The sequence below is a fragment of the Pelodiscus sinensis genome, chromosome 6 (assembly GCF_049634645.1).
Source record: "Pelodiscus sinensis isolate JC-2024 chromosome 6, ASM4963464v1, whole genome shotgun sequence".
Lineage (NCBI taxonomy): Eukaryota > Metazoa > Chordata > Testudines > Trionychidae > Pelodiscus > Pelodiscus sinensis.
The window spans coordinates 4,944,033-4,964,791 of record NC_134716.1 but is presented as its reverse complement, the minus strand read 5'-3'; the positions used below and the strand labels follow the sequence as shown (position 1 = coordinate 4,964,791).

The 20,759-nt window shown below is 48.5% G+C and overlaps 1 protein-coding gene across 8 annotated transcripts in view; it reads left to right on the top strand.

Moving 5' to 3' along the window:
* The window catches only part of PSD3 (pleckstrin and Sec7 domain containing 3), a 128,556-nt gene extending 107,925 nt beyond the window's left edge, over positions 1-20,631 (top strand). For all 8 annotated transcript variants that reach the window (XM_075931345.1, XM_006111089.4, XM_075931346.1 and 5 more), the window contains 3 exons: positions 562-706; positions 5,386-5,529; positions 10,553-20,631. In XM_075931345.1, the coding sequence (XP_075787460.1) occupies positions 562-706; positions 5,386-5,529; positions 10,553-10,765 (502 nt within the window). In that variant the 3' untranslated portion in view covers positions 10,766-20,631. The remainder of the gene's footprint in view (positions 1-561; positions 707-5,385; positions 5,530-10,552) is intronic.
* The last annotated feature ends 128 nt before the right edge of the window (positions 20,632-20,759 follow it).

Below are 20,759 nucleotides of genomic sequence, written 5' to 3'. Positions count from 1 at the left end.
GAGTGTTCTAGAGAGGCTGGGTTGGTTGAGAAGTGCAGAAGGAGTTGCGTAGTAAGAAGTGGGGAGAAGGATTGGAAAAGTGGGGTCGAAGGCAGGATTTTGCGTCTTGGGCAGGCAAAGTAGAAGCTTAGACAAGGGCCATTCCTTAGGTTAAATTTAATCGGGAGATAGTCGCTGCTTTTGTACTCTGCAATTCAGTAGTTGGTTGTGGAAGGCATCTGGCTAATGGTGCAGCTGTGTTTATGGTTCAGCCACTGAGAATGTAAAGAAATGTGCATATTATGGGGTGAGAGTGTTTTGGTTGTCATCAAAGTGGATGTTTCCAAACATACGCCAACCTCTATCTGAAGCAATTAAGAAGAAACTTCCTCCAAATACGGCTGCCCTTTGAGATTTCTGACACTCGCTGCTACTGGAGGTAGGAGACTGGGCTAGATGGCTTGCAGAGCTGATCTAACATGGAGTTCATATGCCCCTGTGACGATAAAGCTGACAGCGAGGAGGAAGGGAGAGATCTTAAGTCTCTCCGATGTCTGATTACTCTCTGGCTTTCTCCCACAGGAGCCCAGAAGAAATGCAGGCATGGATCAACAAAATCAATTGTGTGGCAGCTGTATTTTCGGCTCCACCGTTTCCAGCTGCTATTGGTTCTCAGAAGAAGTTCAGCCGGCCACTTCTGCCAGCCACCACTACAAAGCTATCTCAGGTGAGCCATTACTATAACAAGCATGTCTCCTGGGGTGGAGAGTCCCAGGGCCAGAGATGAGCTTGGGCATTTCTCCTGAAAGCTTGGAGCTGGGGTACAGGTTGCTGTCAATAGTAAAGCCCTTGTGAAAACAGCCTTGCTAGCACATTCCTGGAACGGGGGTTAAGAACATAAGAATGGCCATACTGGGCCAGACCAAAGGCCCATCCAGCCCAGTATCCTGTCTGCCAGGTGCCCCACAGGGAGTGAATCGAACAGGTAATGATCAAGCGATCTCTCTCCTACTATCCATCTCCACCCTCTGACAAACAGAGGCCAGGGACACCATTCCTTACCCATCCTGGCTAATAGCCATTTATGGACTTAACCTCCATGAATGTATCTAGTTCTCTTTTAAACCCTGTTATAGTCCTAGCCTTCCCCACCTCCTCAGGCAAGGAGTTCCACAGATTGACTATGTGCTGTGTGAAGAAGAATTTCCTTTTATTTGTTTTAAACCTGCTGCCCATTAGTTTCATTTGGTGGCCCCTAGTTCTTATATTATGGGAACAAGTAAATAACTTTTCCTTATTCACTTTCTCCACACCACTCATGATTTTATAGACCTCTATCCTATCCCCCCTTAGTCTCCTCTTTTCCAAGCTAAAGAGTCCCTGTCTCTCTAATCTCTCCTCATATGGGACTCATTCTAAGTCCCTAATCATTTTAGTTGCCCTTCTCTGAACCTTTTCTAAGGCCAGTATATCTGGGTTATCGCTGCTTGCTTTATAGGACCAGAAATATTTGCAGAGTTAAAGGCGGGAGAAGATGGAGACTTGAATGTAATTTGTTTGAGCTTGTGAGGAAAAGGGAGGGATCACCTGTTGCTTAGGCTCATATACATGAGCAATACAAGGTCCTTATCTCCTGGCCATGGCTAGGAATGTAAGACAAGCCAGGCACAAGAGCACAACGCTAGTTCTATGCTCTATAAGGCTTATTTTGAGAACCTTCCGTCTCCTCCTGCTCCTGAAACAAACCCTGAGGTGTTTCTCAAATTTAGATCTTTCCTTCCCCCCCCACTGACTTCCCTGAAACCATGTCCCATGTGTACCTGACTCTTTGAGTTTAGGTGGGTGAGAAATGTAGACCTAAGCTGCCTTCCTGGCTCATTGAAGAGGGGGCCAGCCAGGCTGAGGTTTCTCATCCAAGTTCCGGTGCGTCATCCGGTGTTACTTTAGAGCAGCTTCTGGGCTGTTCTAAGTTGCTCAGGCTGTACAGCAGCAGTGTGCTCCTTCCAGTGCATTGCTGGAGACTGTGAGGGTGATTAGCATGCAGCCAACTAGACAGCCTCTTGCCCCCCGCCCCAGGAATCCCCCAACAGTGGGGGAATGCCCCATAGGGTGGCGATTGTCTTCTATGTTCCCTTTGCATCACAGTAGCAGAGGACAAACTAATCTTTGGAGTGACGCAATCCCAAGCACTTACCTACTGCTATCATGGCAAAAGAAACCTCTGTGAACTGTATTACTCCAGTTCCTAAATTTGGAAGGCTTAACGCAATCATCGCCATTTACTGACTCACCTTCACCGCTGGTCAGAACCTAGATTCTTCAAAGCACGTATCACTTGTGCTGCCCTCCATTTGAGCCACCTTCTGTCCATGTCATTCTTCCAGAGACTTGGAGATGAGCATTTCACGCTGCAGTTTTGGGGGAAGTCTAACAAGTACCTCAGACTGGAGTAAAAGCGGGAAAAAAAACCTTTCAGAACTAACCACTGAGCCTGGGTCATCAGTCCATTTAGCATCACTGTTTCCGTGTGATCAGGAATAACGAAAATCCCACAAACCCCTGCGATTTGCACACTGGTCAAGAGAAATAGAACGAGCGAAATTATTTGAGCTACTGGCCGAAGGCTGTTGAATGTTTCAAAGGAGATTCGTTCCGAGACAAGCTAAAACCTGTCTGCTTTTATCTGTATGCTGGCAAGGCTGTTAGCAAGCTGCTTCTCATTCTGCAGAGGATGAAATATGAATGATCAACTCCTTCTGGTCGCCAGGGTAGAGATTGTGGGCTGAATCAAGATGACCACGACAGCACTTGCTTCAAAGGGCCTCTGCCTGTTCAGAGTAAAATCAGTGTCGTCATTTTCAATGACATCGATGGCAGCAAAATCAGACTGACTAAAATGGGAGATGAGGCGACGAGACAGAATTAATTGACCTAAGTCATTTCACCAAGTTCACCTCCAGTGTCTGTATCCTGTGGTTGGCTGGTATCAGGGGTGTAATAAAAGTATATAATGAACAGTCTACAGAAGACAGATCAAGCTTTTGTTCTTCCTGTCTCGTAGCACAAGAACAAGGGCGTATTCAGTGAAACTAACAGGTGGCAGACACACACGGATAAAAGGCAGTGCTTTTTCCACCTGTATAGTTGGACTGTGGAACTCACTGCCACTGGAAGCTGCTGAGACCAAGAATGTAGCTAGCTCAAAAAAGGGATTGGAGGCTTACGTAGATATTAAGAATATCCTGAGCTGTAATGATCAGGGCTCGACAAACAATGTAATCTACTCGCCTGTGGCAAGTAGATTACACCCTGGAAGAGCCGGTGCAGAGCGATCGGCACATGCACAGAAGAATCTGAGCATGCACAGAGCGCAGAACCACACGGCTGGCGAGCGGGGCTCTCCACCACTCGGCGAGCCCTGGTAATGATGAATGGTAAATATTTTGGAAGGGATATCAAGCCTCGTGCCTCAGGGCTTGAGCTGTTGTTAGAGATCAGGGTGAGATCTGACCTCTCCCTATGCAAGCTCTTTGTATTTTCCTCTGCAACAGCTGAAGTTGGCCACTGGCAGAAACAGGACTAGTTGGACTTGACAGTACAGCCGGAGAGCTCACCTTTTCTGCTCTGTCCTGCAGTGCTAGTTCCGTGGGCTGAGGAGTAACAGGAAGGCACAGTGTTGAATTTAAAGCCCCGTCCAACCCGCGTTCAGAAGTAAGCCCCCCTTTAGGCCTCGCAGCCCCTAAGAGGCGTGCGTGTTGAAGGCGAATGAGCCAATCCTGGGAGTTGCAGAGGAGTGCCATTCTCTGCCCAGGTGGGCTGGAGGGAGTCCGTGGGTTTGGGATGATTGTGACAAACACAGGCGACTCGTGGTAGCACTTGGGAGATGCACCACCCCTTACACCGCCACCAAAATTTGCTAAATGGGCTGCTCCCACTGGCTTCCTCTCTGCCCCTCTGGGTGACCCTCCCTGCACCTCCAGCCCCCTCCGGCTCCAGGAGCCCCCAGTGACCAAGGAAACGGCCTAGAAAGAACGAGCAGCAAGTCCTGGCCCCCTCCAACTGCGTAGGGGAGTGAAGTGAGGAAATCAGCCTTCAGGAGAGGACCGAACATCCTCCTCGCAGGGCAGCCAGTGCCTGGCATAGCTCTTGTCCTGGCTCCTTCCCCACTCTGGCATGATAAATGCAGAAGTGGGGGCCAGCAAGTGTACCCCAAAGCCTTATCTACCAGGCTTTGGTATAAAACTTCCCCCAAAATCTTAAAAAACTCGATCTTGGGAATAAAATTTCTGCTGCCACCACCCAAATGTTGATAAAGAAATCAGGGGAAAGATCATTTGGGAAATCTCACCCCTAAAATAAAAATCAGGACACACAAGCAACCACTGCCAGGTTAATAAAAAGAAAAGAAAGAACTTTTATTATTATAACAATATTCCTGTTGCAGGCATAATGACTAGATGGGAAGGTAACAAAATATACTCATGGAGAAACTCCATGGGCCTAGAACTCAGTTACAAAGAAAAGCCAAAACATCTTTTAAGCAGTGCCAGATATCAGATCTCATACCCAATCCATAAAACAATAAAGCCTAACGAACCTACCTAAACTTTACCCTACTTACAGAAAATGAGGAATGGTGTCTTGGAGAGAGAGAGACATGCTTGTCCCTCTCTGTAGCTGCAGAGAACACACACAGAGAGACAAAAGGAGAAAAAGAAAAAAAAAAAACCCAATTCCTTTGTCCCAGTTTGAAAGTCCCACCTACTTTCCTACTAGTCACTCCACCTGGCTAGGTGTAGTTAACTCCTTAATCCCCAGGCTGCTGGCTAACCCTCATAATCATGACAGCTCTAACCAGCCGACTGCCACACACATCCTGGGGGAGTGACGGAGGGGCGGGCTCTGACAGTTGTACCAATCCCATCTCCAAGAGTCGCTTCCAACTTGCAATGCCGTTAGATGGGGGCGGGGGGGGGCAAACTCTGCTCTGACTTATACTTCTTACGGCATCATCGATGAGGCTTAATTGGGCACAGGGCTTAGTAAAGTGCAAAGGCTGGATTTTCAGCCACGCTCCACAGCCAGCAGCTCCCATTCCCTCCCCCCCCCCCCCAGCCTGGAATGGGAAATTATCCTGTGTGGCCTGGGGAGGGGCAGGGTGCTGCGTACTTGAAAAAAAATCTGCTTGCTTCTTCTGGATGCCTGCCTGGGAGCTGCTGGGAGCCAAGCCCTTGAAAATGGGGCTCTAACAATGTGCCTGATAAATAAAAAGAAACATTTGCAAAAACGCCACTTGCTGGAAGTTGCTATTTAGTGTATGCTGGGGAGGGGGGGGCATGTCTTTTTTCTTTGTACTTATTGACACGTTGAGATTCTGACACTCACCTGACTAATATGTTTCTGAAGGAGGAACAGCTGAAATCACATGAAACTAAGCTGAAGCAAATCTCTACCGAGCTGGCCGAGCACCGCTCCTACCCACCGGACAAGAAACTGAAAGGCAAAGAAGTGGATGACTACAAACTGAAAGACCACTATCTGGAGTTTGAGGTAGGTCTTGGGATACAGCACTAAATATGCTGGCTTGGAAGCTCTTGGGCTATATCTACCCAGCAGCGTTGTTTTGGAATGACTAACGTTATTCCGAGATAACATAGTCCGTGTCAACACAGCAAGCCGTTATTTTGATATGTCAAAATAATGTCAAGCTAGAGGCCTTCTTACTCCTGACTGCTGTAATCCTCATTGTATGAGGAGTAAGGGAAGTCGGGGGAAGAGTGCTCTACCTCGGACTTCCTGCTGCGTAGACAGTGCCAAAAGCTGAAATAAGCTATTTCGACTTATGCTACACAATTGTCGTGGCTCAAGTTGCGTAGCTTATTTCAGTTTTAGTCCTGTTGTGTAGATGTGCTCTTGGAGAGAAGCTCTGGAAAATATGGAACTCCTCTGAGAACTAAGAAAAGGAATAATACTCTAGTATTTACTATACCAATAGACAGCAATAATATGTATGTATTATCAGTGTGGCAAAGAGGGGCTTTTTGTGTGTTACTAATACGTATTTGCAAGCATATCTCGGCCACACTACCTCTCCTTAACACTTAAGTCAAAGCTAGACCTAGACAAACAGTTAGTATGGCAAATATGAGGAAAACTCTACAGCTTGCTCAATGTACTCTCAGCTTCCCCTGCACATGCAGATATGAATGCCACAAGCATTTGATGCAGTTTGAGCAGTTAGAGAGTTTTGACTGTAGTCACCTCATCAGGCAGGAGTGTTTCAGGAGCGTAGGAGTCAGTTCTTGCCTCTGACACAGACTTCCTGCGTGACCTTGGGCAAGTCACTTAGCCCCCCCATGCCTCCGTTCCCCATCTGTAGAGTGGGGAATAATGCTGCTTCCTTCCCCCGTTGTCTTTTCTCTGATGTTAGGTTATAAGCTCCCGTGGGCAGGCTGAGAGCCTAATTCAGTGGGTCCTCAATCTTAGCTGGGACATCTCGGTACTGCTGTAATATAAATAACAGCAATATTCATTCATTTGTGTGTTCTGAAGGAAGCAGCAGGGAGACAGCCCTTCTAAACGTAGTACTGGCCACTCCGTCTTAGATACACTGTACTCTCCTGACTCTGGCTGGGGTGCACAGGTGACGAACAGGTAAAGCAGGAAGGGAAGAGGTTAAATAACAGGCATTGACTACGGTGTTGAAAATAGGACTGCAGCAATGCGTACGGAGGGAGCCCTGTATGTGTCTGACTTGGGAAGATTTATTGCCCTCTCTCTGGGCCTGTTTATATTTAGCAGGCTTTAGCCGTGAGGCATGGAGAGACGCGGGCACGTGCCGCAGGACACAGCACACACAGGTTGATAGCAGCCGCCAGGGCTTTTGCTTCTCCCCGGCTCCAGAGCCTGCGTCACCAAGCCCGGCTCTGCAGGGAGGCTGCTTTTCGCAGCAGAGGTTAACAGAGAAGCAGAACCCGGTCTTAGCTCAGAGACAGGTTTCAAGGTCGCCCCTCTCGGGTGTGTCTGGCCTGCCAGCTCCTGCAGGCTTCCTGCCTCAGCAAGCTCTGCTCCTCTGGTGGAGTAGTGGCGGTAGGACTGCTTCCCTGGCCCCTGGCCCCTTGTTCCTGGGACCTGCTGCAGCTGCTAGCTCTGCTCCAGGGTGGGCTCCCCTTCTGGGGCTCCACCTGTCTCTTCCCTCCCTCCCCAGCTGCCTACTAGCAGCTCTATATAGGCCCAGATGTTGGCCAAGCCTTCTTTTAATTGGGTGGATTGGGCTCCGGTCCAGTGAGCTGGGTGTAGTCTATCCGCAGGGACCAGCCATCCGGTGATAGTACCAACTAATGTCCTCTCTCCTGGAGAGAACCTCAAATGAATCCTGCGGAGCGAATAGTCTGTGTGAATAGCTCGGGGGTCTGCCTACCTGCCCCCCGCGAGAGGGGTGTTTTTAACCCGCTAATATGTGCAGCTGGGCTCTTTCCACACGTGTCACAGATTTCACCCAACAGCTGGAAGCGGCGGTCGCTGTGAAAAACCAGCACTTTAAATCTTCCTTTTGCTTCTCCATCACTTGGAGCAAATGTAATTGTCGGACTGACCGTACCGAGGCGGGGTGGGGAGAAGCACAGGTTCCTCTTCTCTTGAGCTCTTGTCATTTCTTTTCCTTCACCAGTCCGTGTCCCTCCCGCTCTGGCTCTCTGCAGAAACCAGTCCTGCTAACAAAGCAGTTTCCCTTTGTTCCGTGTATTGAACTATCTTTGGCTTAGATCGGAGGAGGAACAGGCTGTGCTGTGTGGCTGCCTTGCTGAAGACTGCACTCTGGGGTGGGGAACCTCAGGCTCGGAGGCCAGATACGGCCCCCAGCTTGCCTGGATCCAGCCCCTGCCCCTCAGCATTGGGGATCTGGCACTCCACCCCCTCCCTCCCCACCCCATGCAAAATCTACTAGGCTGGGGCTCTGGTGTGCAAGGGGAATATGGAGACTGTCTTCCTCCTTCTCAAGCGGGGGTCATGGCCGTGAGGGGTGGGTTTTTTTTTTTTTGCTTCTCACTTTTGTATGCAGCCCTGACTGATTTTTTTTTCCATGGGTTAGTGGCCCTGACCCAAAACTGGGTCCCCACCCCTGTAAGCCATATGCACCCAGGGGCAAAGATAAGGTTGCATGAGCATTTTAGACTTCTATGTATTTCCCTTTGCACCTTTAACATTCTTATTTTCTTGATGAGGCTTCTCAGCGTGACTTTAACCGGTGATGATACGCCCCTCAGCTGGGCATCGGGCCCACTATCTCCTCTCACCGGAGTAACAGAGAGCTGGGTTGCAGCTTAACGTTACAGCGCGCCTGTATTTGTCCATTGCTTAAATCGAGGCTGAGGCCAGACAGCTGCCGGGGAATTCTGGCCCTGTTGAAATCAATGGCAAAATTCCCATGGACTTAACTGGGGGGCAGGATTGCGGCTCAGGGTTTTATTTCTGTTGTTAACCTTGGCTTAGGCTTGTGACCCGCACTGTGTTTGTTTTAATCATTTAAGCCCTACGGCGCTAATGCAGATCTCCTTATATTGATCGATGTTCTGATGAGCCAGCACTTGTGGCAATAACAATTTCCTTCTCTTGCCAACCTGGCCCAGGCATTCCGCAGTGAAGTATGGTGCATCATCAGAATGCTGCTTATTGGCTTCGCCTTGTGTGAGCTACACGCGATCCCTCTTTCGTTTGTCTCCGCGGCGCTGGGCCAGGTCACCCGGGAGGGAGCCGATAGAGACGGCTTTCCCTGCGTTTTGTGGGATAGTGGATTTCTCTTGTGATCCTTCTCGGAGAGATTCTGTTTCTCCGAGGACTTTTCGGAAACCTGCTCACGTTCTCTCATCTCCTTTTGTCCTTGCTTTTGACTGTTTTGCATTCCCATAATTATGCTTATTAGTGCTCGCGGTTTATTAGCAATGGTGAGGATTCTCTTTCAATGTTTTGGCTCTGTCAGGAACATAATAGAGACTATTTTTTTACTCTGGAAAATGGATTAATAATGAAGAGAAGTATGCGATCCACTGCGATCTCCTTTAATTATAGCTCCTACCCAGAGGAAGGATGGATTTTGCCCCTTTCCCATCACCAGCCACGCTGCCTAACTTTGCTAAACACCCGCTGGCAAATTCCTATGAATGCTGTGGCATTGCGTAGGGGAAGCACGTTAGTCCAGACCCCAATCAAATTAGGACTGGGTGCTTCTGCCATGCATAAAGCTATGACTGCCTGAACACGGAGCAGAGTCTGGTAAACCACAGGAGGGCAGGATGGGGGTTATGGCTCCCTAGGGATTTAAAATGCAGAGCCGCAGCGGGTCAGAACCTGGGCAAGCTGGGATTGCTCAGTCCTGGCTCCCGCCGTGGCTCTGCAGAGGGCTCTCTTATCGACTAATCGTGTGGCCGATGCAAATTGTATCCACTGCATGATTAGCCAGATAATCACAATTTAACATCCTTATGACTCGCCCCATATTCCTGAAAAAATAAGGTGTACGGGTTCTTTTGAAAAAGGGTTTGGGTTTTTTTCCGAAAGAACCCCGTCTAGATTGCGTGGGTTATTTTTCCAAAAAAAACCTTTTCGCAAAAGCGCTCGCAGGTGATTATGCAAATGAAATGTGAGATTTGTAAATCCGTGCTTCATTTGAATTTTTGACCAGCTTCATTTGCATTCCTCTTTCACGAGAGGAATGCAGTCTAGACATAGCCTATGGGAGAGGCAAGCATAGAGAATCCTTCGGCGTTCAGAGAATCACACAGGGGTGCGATCCAGTGTTTTAATATCTAGGGTCACATGGATTGGGGCAGAAGGAGCAGAGCCCAGGGTGGCCAGGTGGGTCATGACTGCAGAAGTTTGGAGAGCTCTGAGGACAGTGGCCAAGCTGAGAAGATGGATTCAGTCCCTTTTGGACCAGTGTTTTTCAACTGCAAGGCTGCAGCCAGTGTTCCCTCTAATCTTTTCCATCCATTTGCAGAATAAAAATTGTATGTGCCCTGAGGCATGTGTGAATGGGCACCACCAGGAGAAACACACGCTGCCATCTGTGGGTGCTTTGCTAATCAGCTGGGCGGCATTTGATTCTCCTGAGCGGCCCCACAACTGCGGCCTTGGACCGTGGGGCCATGTGTGCGCATGCTGAGTAATGCCGTGCTGCACAAGTAGCCCTGTTTTCTTTAATCAGTGCTGCTGGCGGAGCAGGGTTTTACTGCTCAGCTTGCCCTGCCCAGCTGTTCAGAAACTGTCAGGATGGGGGTTCTGTGAATCTCCACCAGTTCTGTGAATCTCCCTGCATTCTTACTGGCTGAGGGCTATGAGGTACCGAGCAAAAACCTGCATGGTTGAGGAATAAACGTTGGCATTTGTACAGCATCCCTGGGCTCTGGCTGGCTCAGACACTTTCTGTGTGGCGTGATTTATGTTCAGCATCATTGTTCACATACATGTTAGGGTCCTTGATTTCAAGGGGCCAGTCTGATGACCCGTGCGGACCTCCTGCCTGTCAGAGCCCAGAGACGTTCACGCAGACTGATCCATTCCTCTGTTCCTCTTCCAGAAAATTCGCTATGAGATTTATGTTGCCCTGCTGAAAGAAGGGGGGAAGAAGCTGCTGAGAAGTGGAGAAAATGATGGGTCCGGACTGAAGAAATCCCATTCGAGCCCCTCATTAAATCAGGAATCTCCAGTGAGCGTCAAGGTGAAGCGAAACATCTCCGAGAGGAAGGACTACAGGCCAGAGACACCCAGCACCAAACAGAAGGTCACTTAGACTGCATGAGCCAGCTGGTGCAACAGCCATGCAGCAAAATACCATTGGTCAACTTTTTCTTTTGCTCGCCTGTCATTGACCAAAACAAACCAGTGCATCTGCCTGAATGGGGTGGTAGTGACATTTCCTGTTGTATATTTTGTTGTTTCTGTACAGATTGTGGGAGAGGTCTTTGCTCCTGATTTGCTTTGCCTTGTTAATTTATCCTCTAACCATTGAAGCGCCTCTTTTTTTTTTTAAAGGGGTGGGAGTAGGACTCCTTGCTTTATTGCACGTCTCCTCCCTTTCTGTCCTCTCTTGTTGGCGCGTGACTTTCAAGTCACCTGTGACCTTTCTCGTTGCAGCGGGGGGAAGTCACTGGGCGAGAGCTGCAGCATAGTGAATGCTAGCTGCAGGGACGAAAATGAATTGTTGCACGGTTGCAGAGATGGAGCTGATCGCTCTCTGCAGGAGGTTAGTTACAGTCTGACCCGGGAGATCTCCCGGCGACGTGAAACGTGCTGGTACTTGTACAACAGTGATGGGAGGCCATATACACAGATAGGGGACTGGAGGATGGACCCACACATACCCAGGGACTAAAAGATGAGAATCACCGGAAATGCTGGGCATAAAGACTTAGAGCTGGTTTTTCAACGTGAAAGGTTTTGGGGGGGGGACTAATGGGGGTGCCCAAAGCCATGTCTCTCTGGCTGGTTGGTTCAGCCAGAATGAACTGTATTTTTCCATTTCATTAAGCAATAGGCTGTTGCAGATGACAGCCCCTGTGTTTCTCAACAATATGTTCTCACGCTGCTGCTGTGTAGTTTTAACATGAATTGTTCATCAGTTTCCCTCCTGAATTGTGGTTCCTTTTTAGTAGGCACAGGTATTCTGCAGTGTCTCTGGTCTGGAGGGAGGCGTTTGCCTCTTCTCTTTGGAAAGGAACCCTGGTAAACCATCCCTTGAATGTTTCGCAAGTGTTGTGGAGGAGCAGGCTGGAGCAGAAGGCCTTATGACTCAGATTTAATGGAATAGAGACTAGTCTTAGAGCCAAGGTCTGAAACCCCCCTCCCATACCACTTGCTCTGTCCCTGGCTGTTAGAAGAGTTGGGTCAACAAAACCTGTCCCCTGTGGAATTTTTCTTTAATAGTAACTCGTGTCCCTTATATAAGGGCATGGCCTGGGGAAAAAGGGACTCGGCCGGGGTGTCTGTATAACTCAGCTTTCCAAGGGTCGGAAACTGGGGAGTATGAAGGTGACTATGGCTATGTCTACTCTGCAGCTCTTTTCCAGGATACCGGGTATCCCAGAAAAGCTATGCCAAGGAAAGCGTCCGCTTCTCCGAAACAATTTTTGGACACGTGCTTCCACCATCCCTGCAAACCTCACTGTACGAGGATGTGCCGAAAGAAGAGGTTTTTCTGACTTTTCTTTATAGTGTAGATGCAGCCTATGAGACACCTTTGCTTCTTCCCAGTATCCACCCAGCTTGTGCCTACACAGCTCAGCCCACCTCGGGGAGCTAATCCTTAGGATAGTCCAGATCCATATAACCGCAGTAGGTGGCTTTGAAGGAACCTCTAGGTATCTCAAGTCCACTTTTTGCAGAGGTTGGTGTTTACATCACAGAGATCCTCACTGCAGAGGGTATATTTGTGGGCGGGCTCAGCAGATAGGCCAAGGACTGATTAGTTACGGGCATTAAACTATTCTAGATTACTAAACTAGCAGGCAGGAGAGGGAGCAATTAAGGAAGACAAGGACCTACAGAGAAGCTAAATGATTTCTCTGTGCCTCTACCACAGAGAAGAGGCACATCTCCCCGAGGCTGGGCGGCTCACAAGAATTTGCAGTCTGTTATGGTAGAAAGCTAGAGGCTATCCCGGGGGTGACTGCGGTTTACAGAGATGTGAGGGGAGCCGGTCAACATCATCCAGTGTTTGGAGTTGTTTTTAGACCTCTATTTTCTACTTAAAGTTAAGCCCATTGCCTAAAGAGAACCCTTCCTGAATTAGGGCCAAAATGACGTACTAGAGTAGCATGCTGGGAAGTGAAATTCTCTTAGCAAGGGCAGGGCTAATACACATGGGAAGAAATCATTTGAGCTACTCATCATGGAGTAGCTGATCAGACACTCTGGACTAAGTTCACTGTACAGTAGCAGTTTAAAAAAAAAAGGGAGTAAATGAGCGACTGAGTTATACTGAGAGAGAAGACTGGAACGATGAAATGTCATTACATAGGGAGATGACCTTGAGTTGTGCAATTGTTTTGCATCAATTCCTTACAGGAACAGTACAGCAGAAACTGAAAAGGTGCAGAGGCGACTTAGTGGGATCCCTGCTCACCTCCTAGGGGTACTGCAGCTCTACTCCAACCCTTACTCAAGGTCTCCATGTACTCGTCGTCTTTGCAAGTGGAGTGCAGTGGTTGAAAAGGCAGAACAGTGACCGCTACAACAGTTTGCGTTGGCTTTTAAGATTTCCTGGCTGCCCCTGGATTGTGTTTGTATTGTGGATCATCCCAGCAGAGGCTGACATTCTGCCATACAATATATTTCTCGGTCCACGCAGCAGAAGCTGGCTAGTTTGTGCTCATGACTGGGGAATTCCTTGCAGATGAGTGAATTTCAAGCCGTTTGAAAAGTCAAAGGCAAGTGAAGCGCAAAATGCATTTTATTTATTTGTTTTCTGCTTGCGGAATGGTGTTAATTATTTATCGCACTACTCCAGAGTGCACTTGTAAATGGATTGTGATCTGTTTTGTAAAGCGGATGCTGTCTTAGTTAAAATGCGGTTTTACGGCAGCCTGCGGCCGTTCAGTAATCCTGGAGAGCCCCCCAGCTTTATGGCGAGAGTTCTGAGGGGGGCAGATGAGCGAGCTGAAGGTTGGTGAGGTTCTGGGATTGTTTGGAATCGGCGTCCTCTCTCAGTTGGCCAGTGTTGCTATGTCCTTCGAAGGGTTGGAGTGAAACAAGTAAAGAGAAAACACAAAGGCAGATCCCACTGCCATTGACGTCAGGGGGCAAAACTCCACAGACTCACAGAGCGAGCTGGGAGTACTGACCCATATTGCAGCTTGGTTTGCTTGCGGCATTACAGTGTAGTAGATAGGGTGGGCTAGATTTTCAGAAGGTGAAAACGAGCATTGAAGAGCCCGGAGCTATGTCGTTCCTCCCTCTGGGAATGTAGCCCAGGATGTACTGCACATTATTTTCAAGGTACTCTGCTTCCCAGCTCCTGGGTATTTGCTTTTAGAAGAGAGGAGAAATGTGTGATAGTACAGATGCCTAAGCCTGCTGTGAAGAAGCACTGCAGTTCGAGAGAGACAAGTGTGCAAAGGGGACTTTTTTAAGCTACTTTTGTGTTTCTGTTGCCATGGCCCAGTGTGCCAGGCTGGTCTTCTGGTGCAAGTCAGAGCAGCCTGCAGGCGGCTGTAAATTACACCGGGTGCCCAGGAAAACATGGCCGCCAGGAATTGTCCAGGTGTAGGGAACTGCCAGCCACATGACCTTTTCCCCAGGGAGAGGCTATGGCATAGGAGCCAGTGTGGTGCTTTTACCTGTATCGCGCCAGGATTCCTCCACAGTGGGGTGACTGGGGCATCCTGTGATTGGCGGCAGTGGCTCCAGGGCACTGGCCCAGTGCAAGGGGTGAACAAGCTCAAGGTTTAAATTGGATTGGAACGGAATCATGAAGCTCCACGTTCCTCGCCGCCGCCGTAGCCGAGTGGATTGTGCTCTGGAGTCAGAACTCCGCTGCTAAACCCTTTGCACGCCCCACCAAGGCACTCACTGCTCTGCTCAGAGGGGTGTCATGCTCAACCTCCTAGATCAGGGGTGGGGAACCTAAAGGCCCGGGGGCACATGTGGCCACCGGTTTGTCTGGATCTGGTTCCCAAGGCTTGGGGAGCCTATGCTGGTGCTCCAGCCCCCCCTCCTCCCAGGCTCTGGGGCGAGGAGAATGTGGGGCGGCAGGGTTACAGTGCAGCGTGTATGCTCCAGGGGCTAGAATAGCCATGCTCCTTGCTCATCAGGCCCCAGCGGGAGCCTGGATCTCTTCCACTTGCCGAGGCTCCTGCCCCTTCTTGTGCCTCCATCCAGCCTGAGAACAACCCTTGGCCTCCCATGCCCCACACAAACCACTGGGAAGGGGAGTTGCTCCACAGCCCCCCCCGGAGCTGAACTTCCCACCCCCCCCAGCATTGGAGGGACCAGTGGGGACAAGGCCAGAAAAGCAAGACCAGCACATGTCTTTGGTGCCTTCCCCCAGAGCACAAAGCGCCCAGCCTCCCCCTTTTCCAGCCCGCAACCACCCCATGGGCAAAATATTCTCCCAGAATCCAAATCCCACAATCCCTTGCAAGTGGAAAGGATTCCTTGTGTGTGTGTGTGTACGTATGAACGAATCTCCTCATAGACCGGTTTGTATGTCGTTTCCTCGGTTACTGTCCGTACGTGGGTAACGCGGCTGAGTAATAATGCAGCTGAGCCGTGGGGATTATTGTTGCTTTGAAACTTGGAGTTAAATTATTTTTTCCATGAATTCTTCATCATTTGGAGATTGTTAAAAGAATTTTCCTAGGCCACAGGGGTTCTCCTTCTGTGAGCAGCATCCCTAGGAATTGCTCCCCGGGTGTTTGGTTGGAGATTTTTGGCTGCAGTGCTCCTGTGGTCCGTGCGTGCTCTCATTGTCCTCATGCCCTGTACAGAGGGCCATGTGGGTTGCAGTGGGCAAACTACTCTCCATTCCTTTTCGAGCACTCGGAGTGCTAGCTGTGAGGGGCTTTTCACCTCATGCGCTTGTGGAAGACTTCCCATTTGATGGTTGCAGTGTGTGTCAGACTCAAGATGGCGGAGACACCAGAGACAATAAAAGCGACGAAGGCTGCTGCTCAGCCTCTGGGATTTTGCAGGAGCATGTTACGCTCAGACGGGGGTGAAGCTTTTCTCTCTAGGGCAGCAGAGACTCTGTTCACTTTCTGCATCGCTATAATCTGCTTTGGCCTTTTCACCGCAGCGAACATCTCTTGGTTTCTCCTTTTCTCCTGTCCTGGTGCACCTGCCTGCCGCCTCCACGCATCATCCGCCAGGGCATGGTTCTGCGGCTCTCTCCTTTCACTGGAGCCACGTTCCTGACAGGTCAGGTTCATATCTTCTCGCCGGAGGCTGGTGCTGGCGAGGCTCATGAACTCCCCGGAGGAGCCCTGGGTGGTGGGCCCATTCTGTCTGCAAGGCAAGGCTGCATTTTCAATCACTGTCGCCTGTGGGAAGAGACTGACCAAGTCCCAGGCTCCAGGGGCTCTTCCTCCGCTCCCTGCACGCCCCACGGACAAAGCTGTCCCACAGCCTCGTTCCAGACTGAGCGCGAAGGCGGCGTTTCCCCTGAGAGGCACTATTCATAGCCCGGGTTCCCCATTCTTACTCAGGGGCACGCACCACCCCTGCGCTCAAGAGGGTTTGGCGATTTTATTTTCTTTGGCTTGTGGCTTGCCGGTCTAAGCAGAGACGCCCATGCCTTACGACGTATCAGCCAGGTTATCGGACCCGGAGTCCTTGGAGCTCTCTTTCTGATGACTTGCCCTGCATCTTTCCATCAGAGAAATCTGCAGGGCTGCTGCCCGCGTGACCTTTCACCAGCGTTACGCTCTCGTCTTGACATCTCCCGCTCATGCTTGCTCCCATAGGGCAGTTCTAAAGCCCTTGTTTAACTCTCGTGGGTCTGTGTGGAACATGGCATAGGCTCACCTGGACTCCTTCAGCCCACACTCCTGGGCTTGTTCAGCTGGCTTGACAACTCCCAGTGGGAAAAGGAAGAGAGAAGAAAAGGAGCCAATTTCCATGGTTACTTGCCCTTCATGGTGTGTGTTGCTTCTGCCCATTCACATCACCTGCCTACCTTCCCTTTTGCCTTGGAGTATTTGAAAAAGGAGCCAAAGCTACTGTAACTAGGCTAAGTAGCAATTTATAGCCTAGTGGAAAGGGCACTGGATTTAGACTTGAGATCTGGCTCTGCCACTGCTGGGTGCCCTCGGGCATGTCACTTCACTGCTCGCTGCCTCAGTTTCCCCCATCTTTGGAACAGGATGATACTGACCTGTGTAAAATCCTTAGAGATCTGCTGATGAAAAGTGCTATATAAGAGCTAGGTTTTATAATTCCCTGGTTCTTTTGCAACACGATACAGGCACTGCTTATTCAATACCATGCGTTAATAAGAGCAAGTAAAAATGTGGCATGTGGAAACTTTGCTGAAGGCAGGCATTTGATTCTGACACCTATTGCAAATGACTGAACATTGCTCATTAGCATGGGAATAATTAATGAAAGAAGCCAGGCTCTTGCACCATCAAATGCCGTCATTTTGTTCATTTATTTTGTTGACTGCACTAAATGTTAGCTTTGATTATTTATTACAACACACTTTAGATCAGCGGTAGTAGGTGGGAGTTTGCCAAACAAAGTTGATGGGAGCAGGAACGTCCCACCTGTAAAGTTAATATTTTTTACAAAATATACTAAATTATTAATAATCAGTACTCACTGTAGCATTTGCTATTCCTTGTCGAAGCAACGTGAGGATGAATTATGATCGAAGGGTGTAATAGACGAGGAAAAAGGCAGCATTTGCCTCTCACTTAATTCGCTGTTTTTTAATTGCTCTCTGGAGATACATGAGCAGTAAAACCAGTGTAAGGGAGAGGTGAACCAGGCCTTTTATTGGGCAAATTTCAAAAGAGTAGGCAAGATTTTCAGTTCTGCAGTGGGCCAAATGATTCCCTGGTGTCACTCCAACCCAGTCGGCCAAGTTACTACAGAGGTTCATTTGACTCTGTGCTTTCTGATGACACCACCTACTGAAAAAAAGGGTGATTCTGAAATCCAGCCTGCATCACTTTAACAATTAGGAGAGAGTTGAAAAAGGACCTAAGCACAACCCCCCCCACACACTCCAGCCCCCGAGCCACTGACTTTAATCCAAAATCACTTGCATACTTATGAAAATCCCAACTATCATCCAATAAACGTCCAAAATATTATCTAGAAATATGACCAATTTGTATGTGTGTGTGTTTCATTGCAATTCAAACATCTCACATGGGATGGACTGGCGGCACTGTGTAACTTGGCTAAATCCAGCGTCATGGATATGGAACAAGAATTTCTTGGCAGCTTTAAAGTTTGGCGATTACTGCTCATTTTACAAAGTTAAAATGACCGTGCAGTACCTGCTGAGTGGATTTAAGGGGGGAGGGGTGGGGATTGTGTGTGTGTGTGTGTGTGTGTGTGTGTGTGTGTGTGTGTGTGGTTCTTATGCACTTCTGTGATCAAACACTGCAAAGGATGCTTCATTTTTGTCCAGGGCATTGATGGTTGTAACTAGTTAAGCAATTATTAAATACCTTTGCAGGTTTCGCATCTTTCTTAATCTGGCCTTGCCATGGTATATTCTGCAAAAGCTGCTGGGTGCTCAGGACATTTGAAAATACAGTAATTTATTTAGGAGAATAAAGAGCAATTATAGGGTGGGGTTTTAAAAAGCACTTGACCTTGGGCTAACTCTGTTCCAGCATTGACTTAAATGGGAGCAAAGTTAGACCATCTCTCAGCACTTTCGCAAGTACCTCCCTAAGAGCCTAATTTACGGCTCCTGTGGATGAAAGAAATCTTGGCCTCCTTTTGTGAGTAATCCATGTGGGGGTAACATTTCCAAAAATGCCTTCGTCTCTTGGGTACCTAAATGTCATTGGACTGAAACATCCAGGTTGCTGAGGCTCCTTTGACATTTTAGCCTAGGCTGTTGTGGTTTTGCAGGCGTGGTGTAGATTCACTTGAACAGTTGCGGAGGTGCACGTAAGAATCCATCTGATTAGTAAATTACAATGAGTGGCAGCCATGGGCATTTCAAGTGACACCCTGAGGTTTCCTTTGGAAAGTATGAAATAGTTGAGGGATTTTTAGTGCAAATAAATGCACAATAAAATCCATTAGGCTTGCAGAATATCCGTGTCAGTGTTGCAATTTGCATGACACTAGAATGACCCAGATTAAACCAGTAGAGGAGGAAGGAGGGTTCAGGCTTAGATCCTGCCCTGAATTTCAAAGCACTTAAGTGTTCTCCGGCCTAAGTGCTGTGCTGGATGAGGGAGAAAGAGCTTGCATCTGACAGGACTGAGATCTTAGGGAAGTAGATTCCAGCCCACGATGAAATGATGGGAAAATCCCATCAATTTTGGCTGGGCCAGTCGTGATCCTGGGCTCCCCGTGGTCAGGAGCTGAGATGTTTTTTGGGTGTCCACCACGCATCAGATAATGTGGAAGAAAAGGGTGGCTGAGTAGTCTCCTGCAGCAATGGTTATAAAAGAGTCACCGTATACTCACTGCTCCCACACGGTTATGCCTGAGAACTTGCAAGGATGTTTCTTGCCGCAGACCAGTAATGTGGCACTCTCAGGTGCCACTGTGGGCTGCTTGGGTAGAAATGTGCCCTACTTCAGAGAACACTCCATACAGATATCCGCACCTGTGCAGCTAAGTAGTCTCCTTGGCGTAGGGCAAAGCTTCTTGGGATAGCGCTCTAGAGCAATGTTTCTCAACTTTTTTTTTTAATAAAGTACCCCCTTTAAAAAAAAAAAAACACCTAGTACCTACAGTTTTCAGACACACACAATTTTTTTCTTCCATTGCAACACATTTGTTTAAACAACTTAATCATAACCTGGCGGGCGATGAAAATGTTGGGTGTAAAAAGTACAAAAGTACGGTAAAACAACACACAAATTCAGTTTTCTCCAAATTTCAATTGTTCTGATGTCATCCCCCTGCCCCGACTTCTCTTGAGTACCCCTAAGGGTATTCGTACCACTGGTTGAGAAACACTGATCTAGAGCATTCAATACCAAGCAAGGCAGAGCCAAGAGAGGCCCTGGTGGTGCCCAGCAGTAATCCCTGTTATCTACATTTTCTCTCGATACTACTCTGTGCTAGGATAGGAACCTCCCCTTTGCAATCTCACTTATTTTCCTCTTAGTGTGGAGACCCCAGTGGGTATGTTTACATGGGACATTGTTCGGTCTGTTCTCACTGCACTCTGGCGAGCCGTGTGGGAATGGAGCAGCGCTGAAATCCTCTCCAGCCCTTCTCCACTGGAATAAGTCCCGCCGCTCTGACCCCCTATTTATCCCCCACCCGCGTAAATTTCTCCTTATGGGAATATACAGAGGCCTAGAACGACCTACTTCACGTCTGTGGTCAAAGAGCCGGCGGTATGCACGCCTGAGGCCCCAGATCATGAAAGCATTTCAGCAAGTGCTTAAGTGCCATTGATATCCGTGGGACTTAATTACATGCTTCCTGGAGCTGCTGCCCTGAATTGGGCCTTTGCTGTTTTCTAACGGTACAATAGGATGCCCTTGCATTTCCTATTCTAGTCTACGTGACAGGTACTAGAATGATTATTCCTGGTAAATGAAGGCACTTACAGAATGTCCTATCTCCCTAGGGAAAGGACGCATGTGATAGTTTATCACCTAAATAATATTTTGAAATAAAGTTTACATTGCGTTGTTCTTTCCTTCGAGGTATCTGTCTATAAATATTTCCTTCTCTTCGAGCATTGCTGGAGTAAGCAGACAAATACTTTGCCTCTGATGTATTGAAGCTGTGAGATATAGTTCTCTCTTGTGTACATGTTCATGATTATGACTCTTGTCCCTCTGTGTTTTATAAGGCGGGACTGTGGTGCTTTAGCATCGCCACGCGTCTGCAGCCTACCGAACGATTTTTATGTGCTTGAAATCGAGCCGAGCAGTGAAGGATTTCACACCTGTATATGATATATGTATATGTACAAACTTTAGAAAGAAATAAACCAAATGTATTTCATCTGCTGGGCTAGAATGCATGTTCATTAAGCGGCGTCTCTTTAATATTTGTCTTACACAAGCACGTTGGGGCTCTGACCCAGCTGAGACCTCTTCACGGGGGGTGATCTAGAGACCCATCCTGGCCCC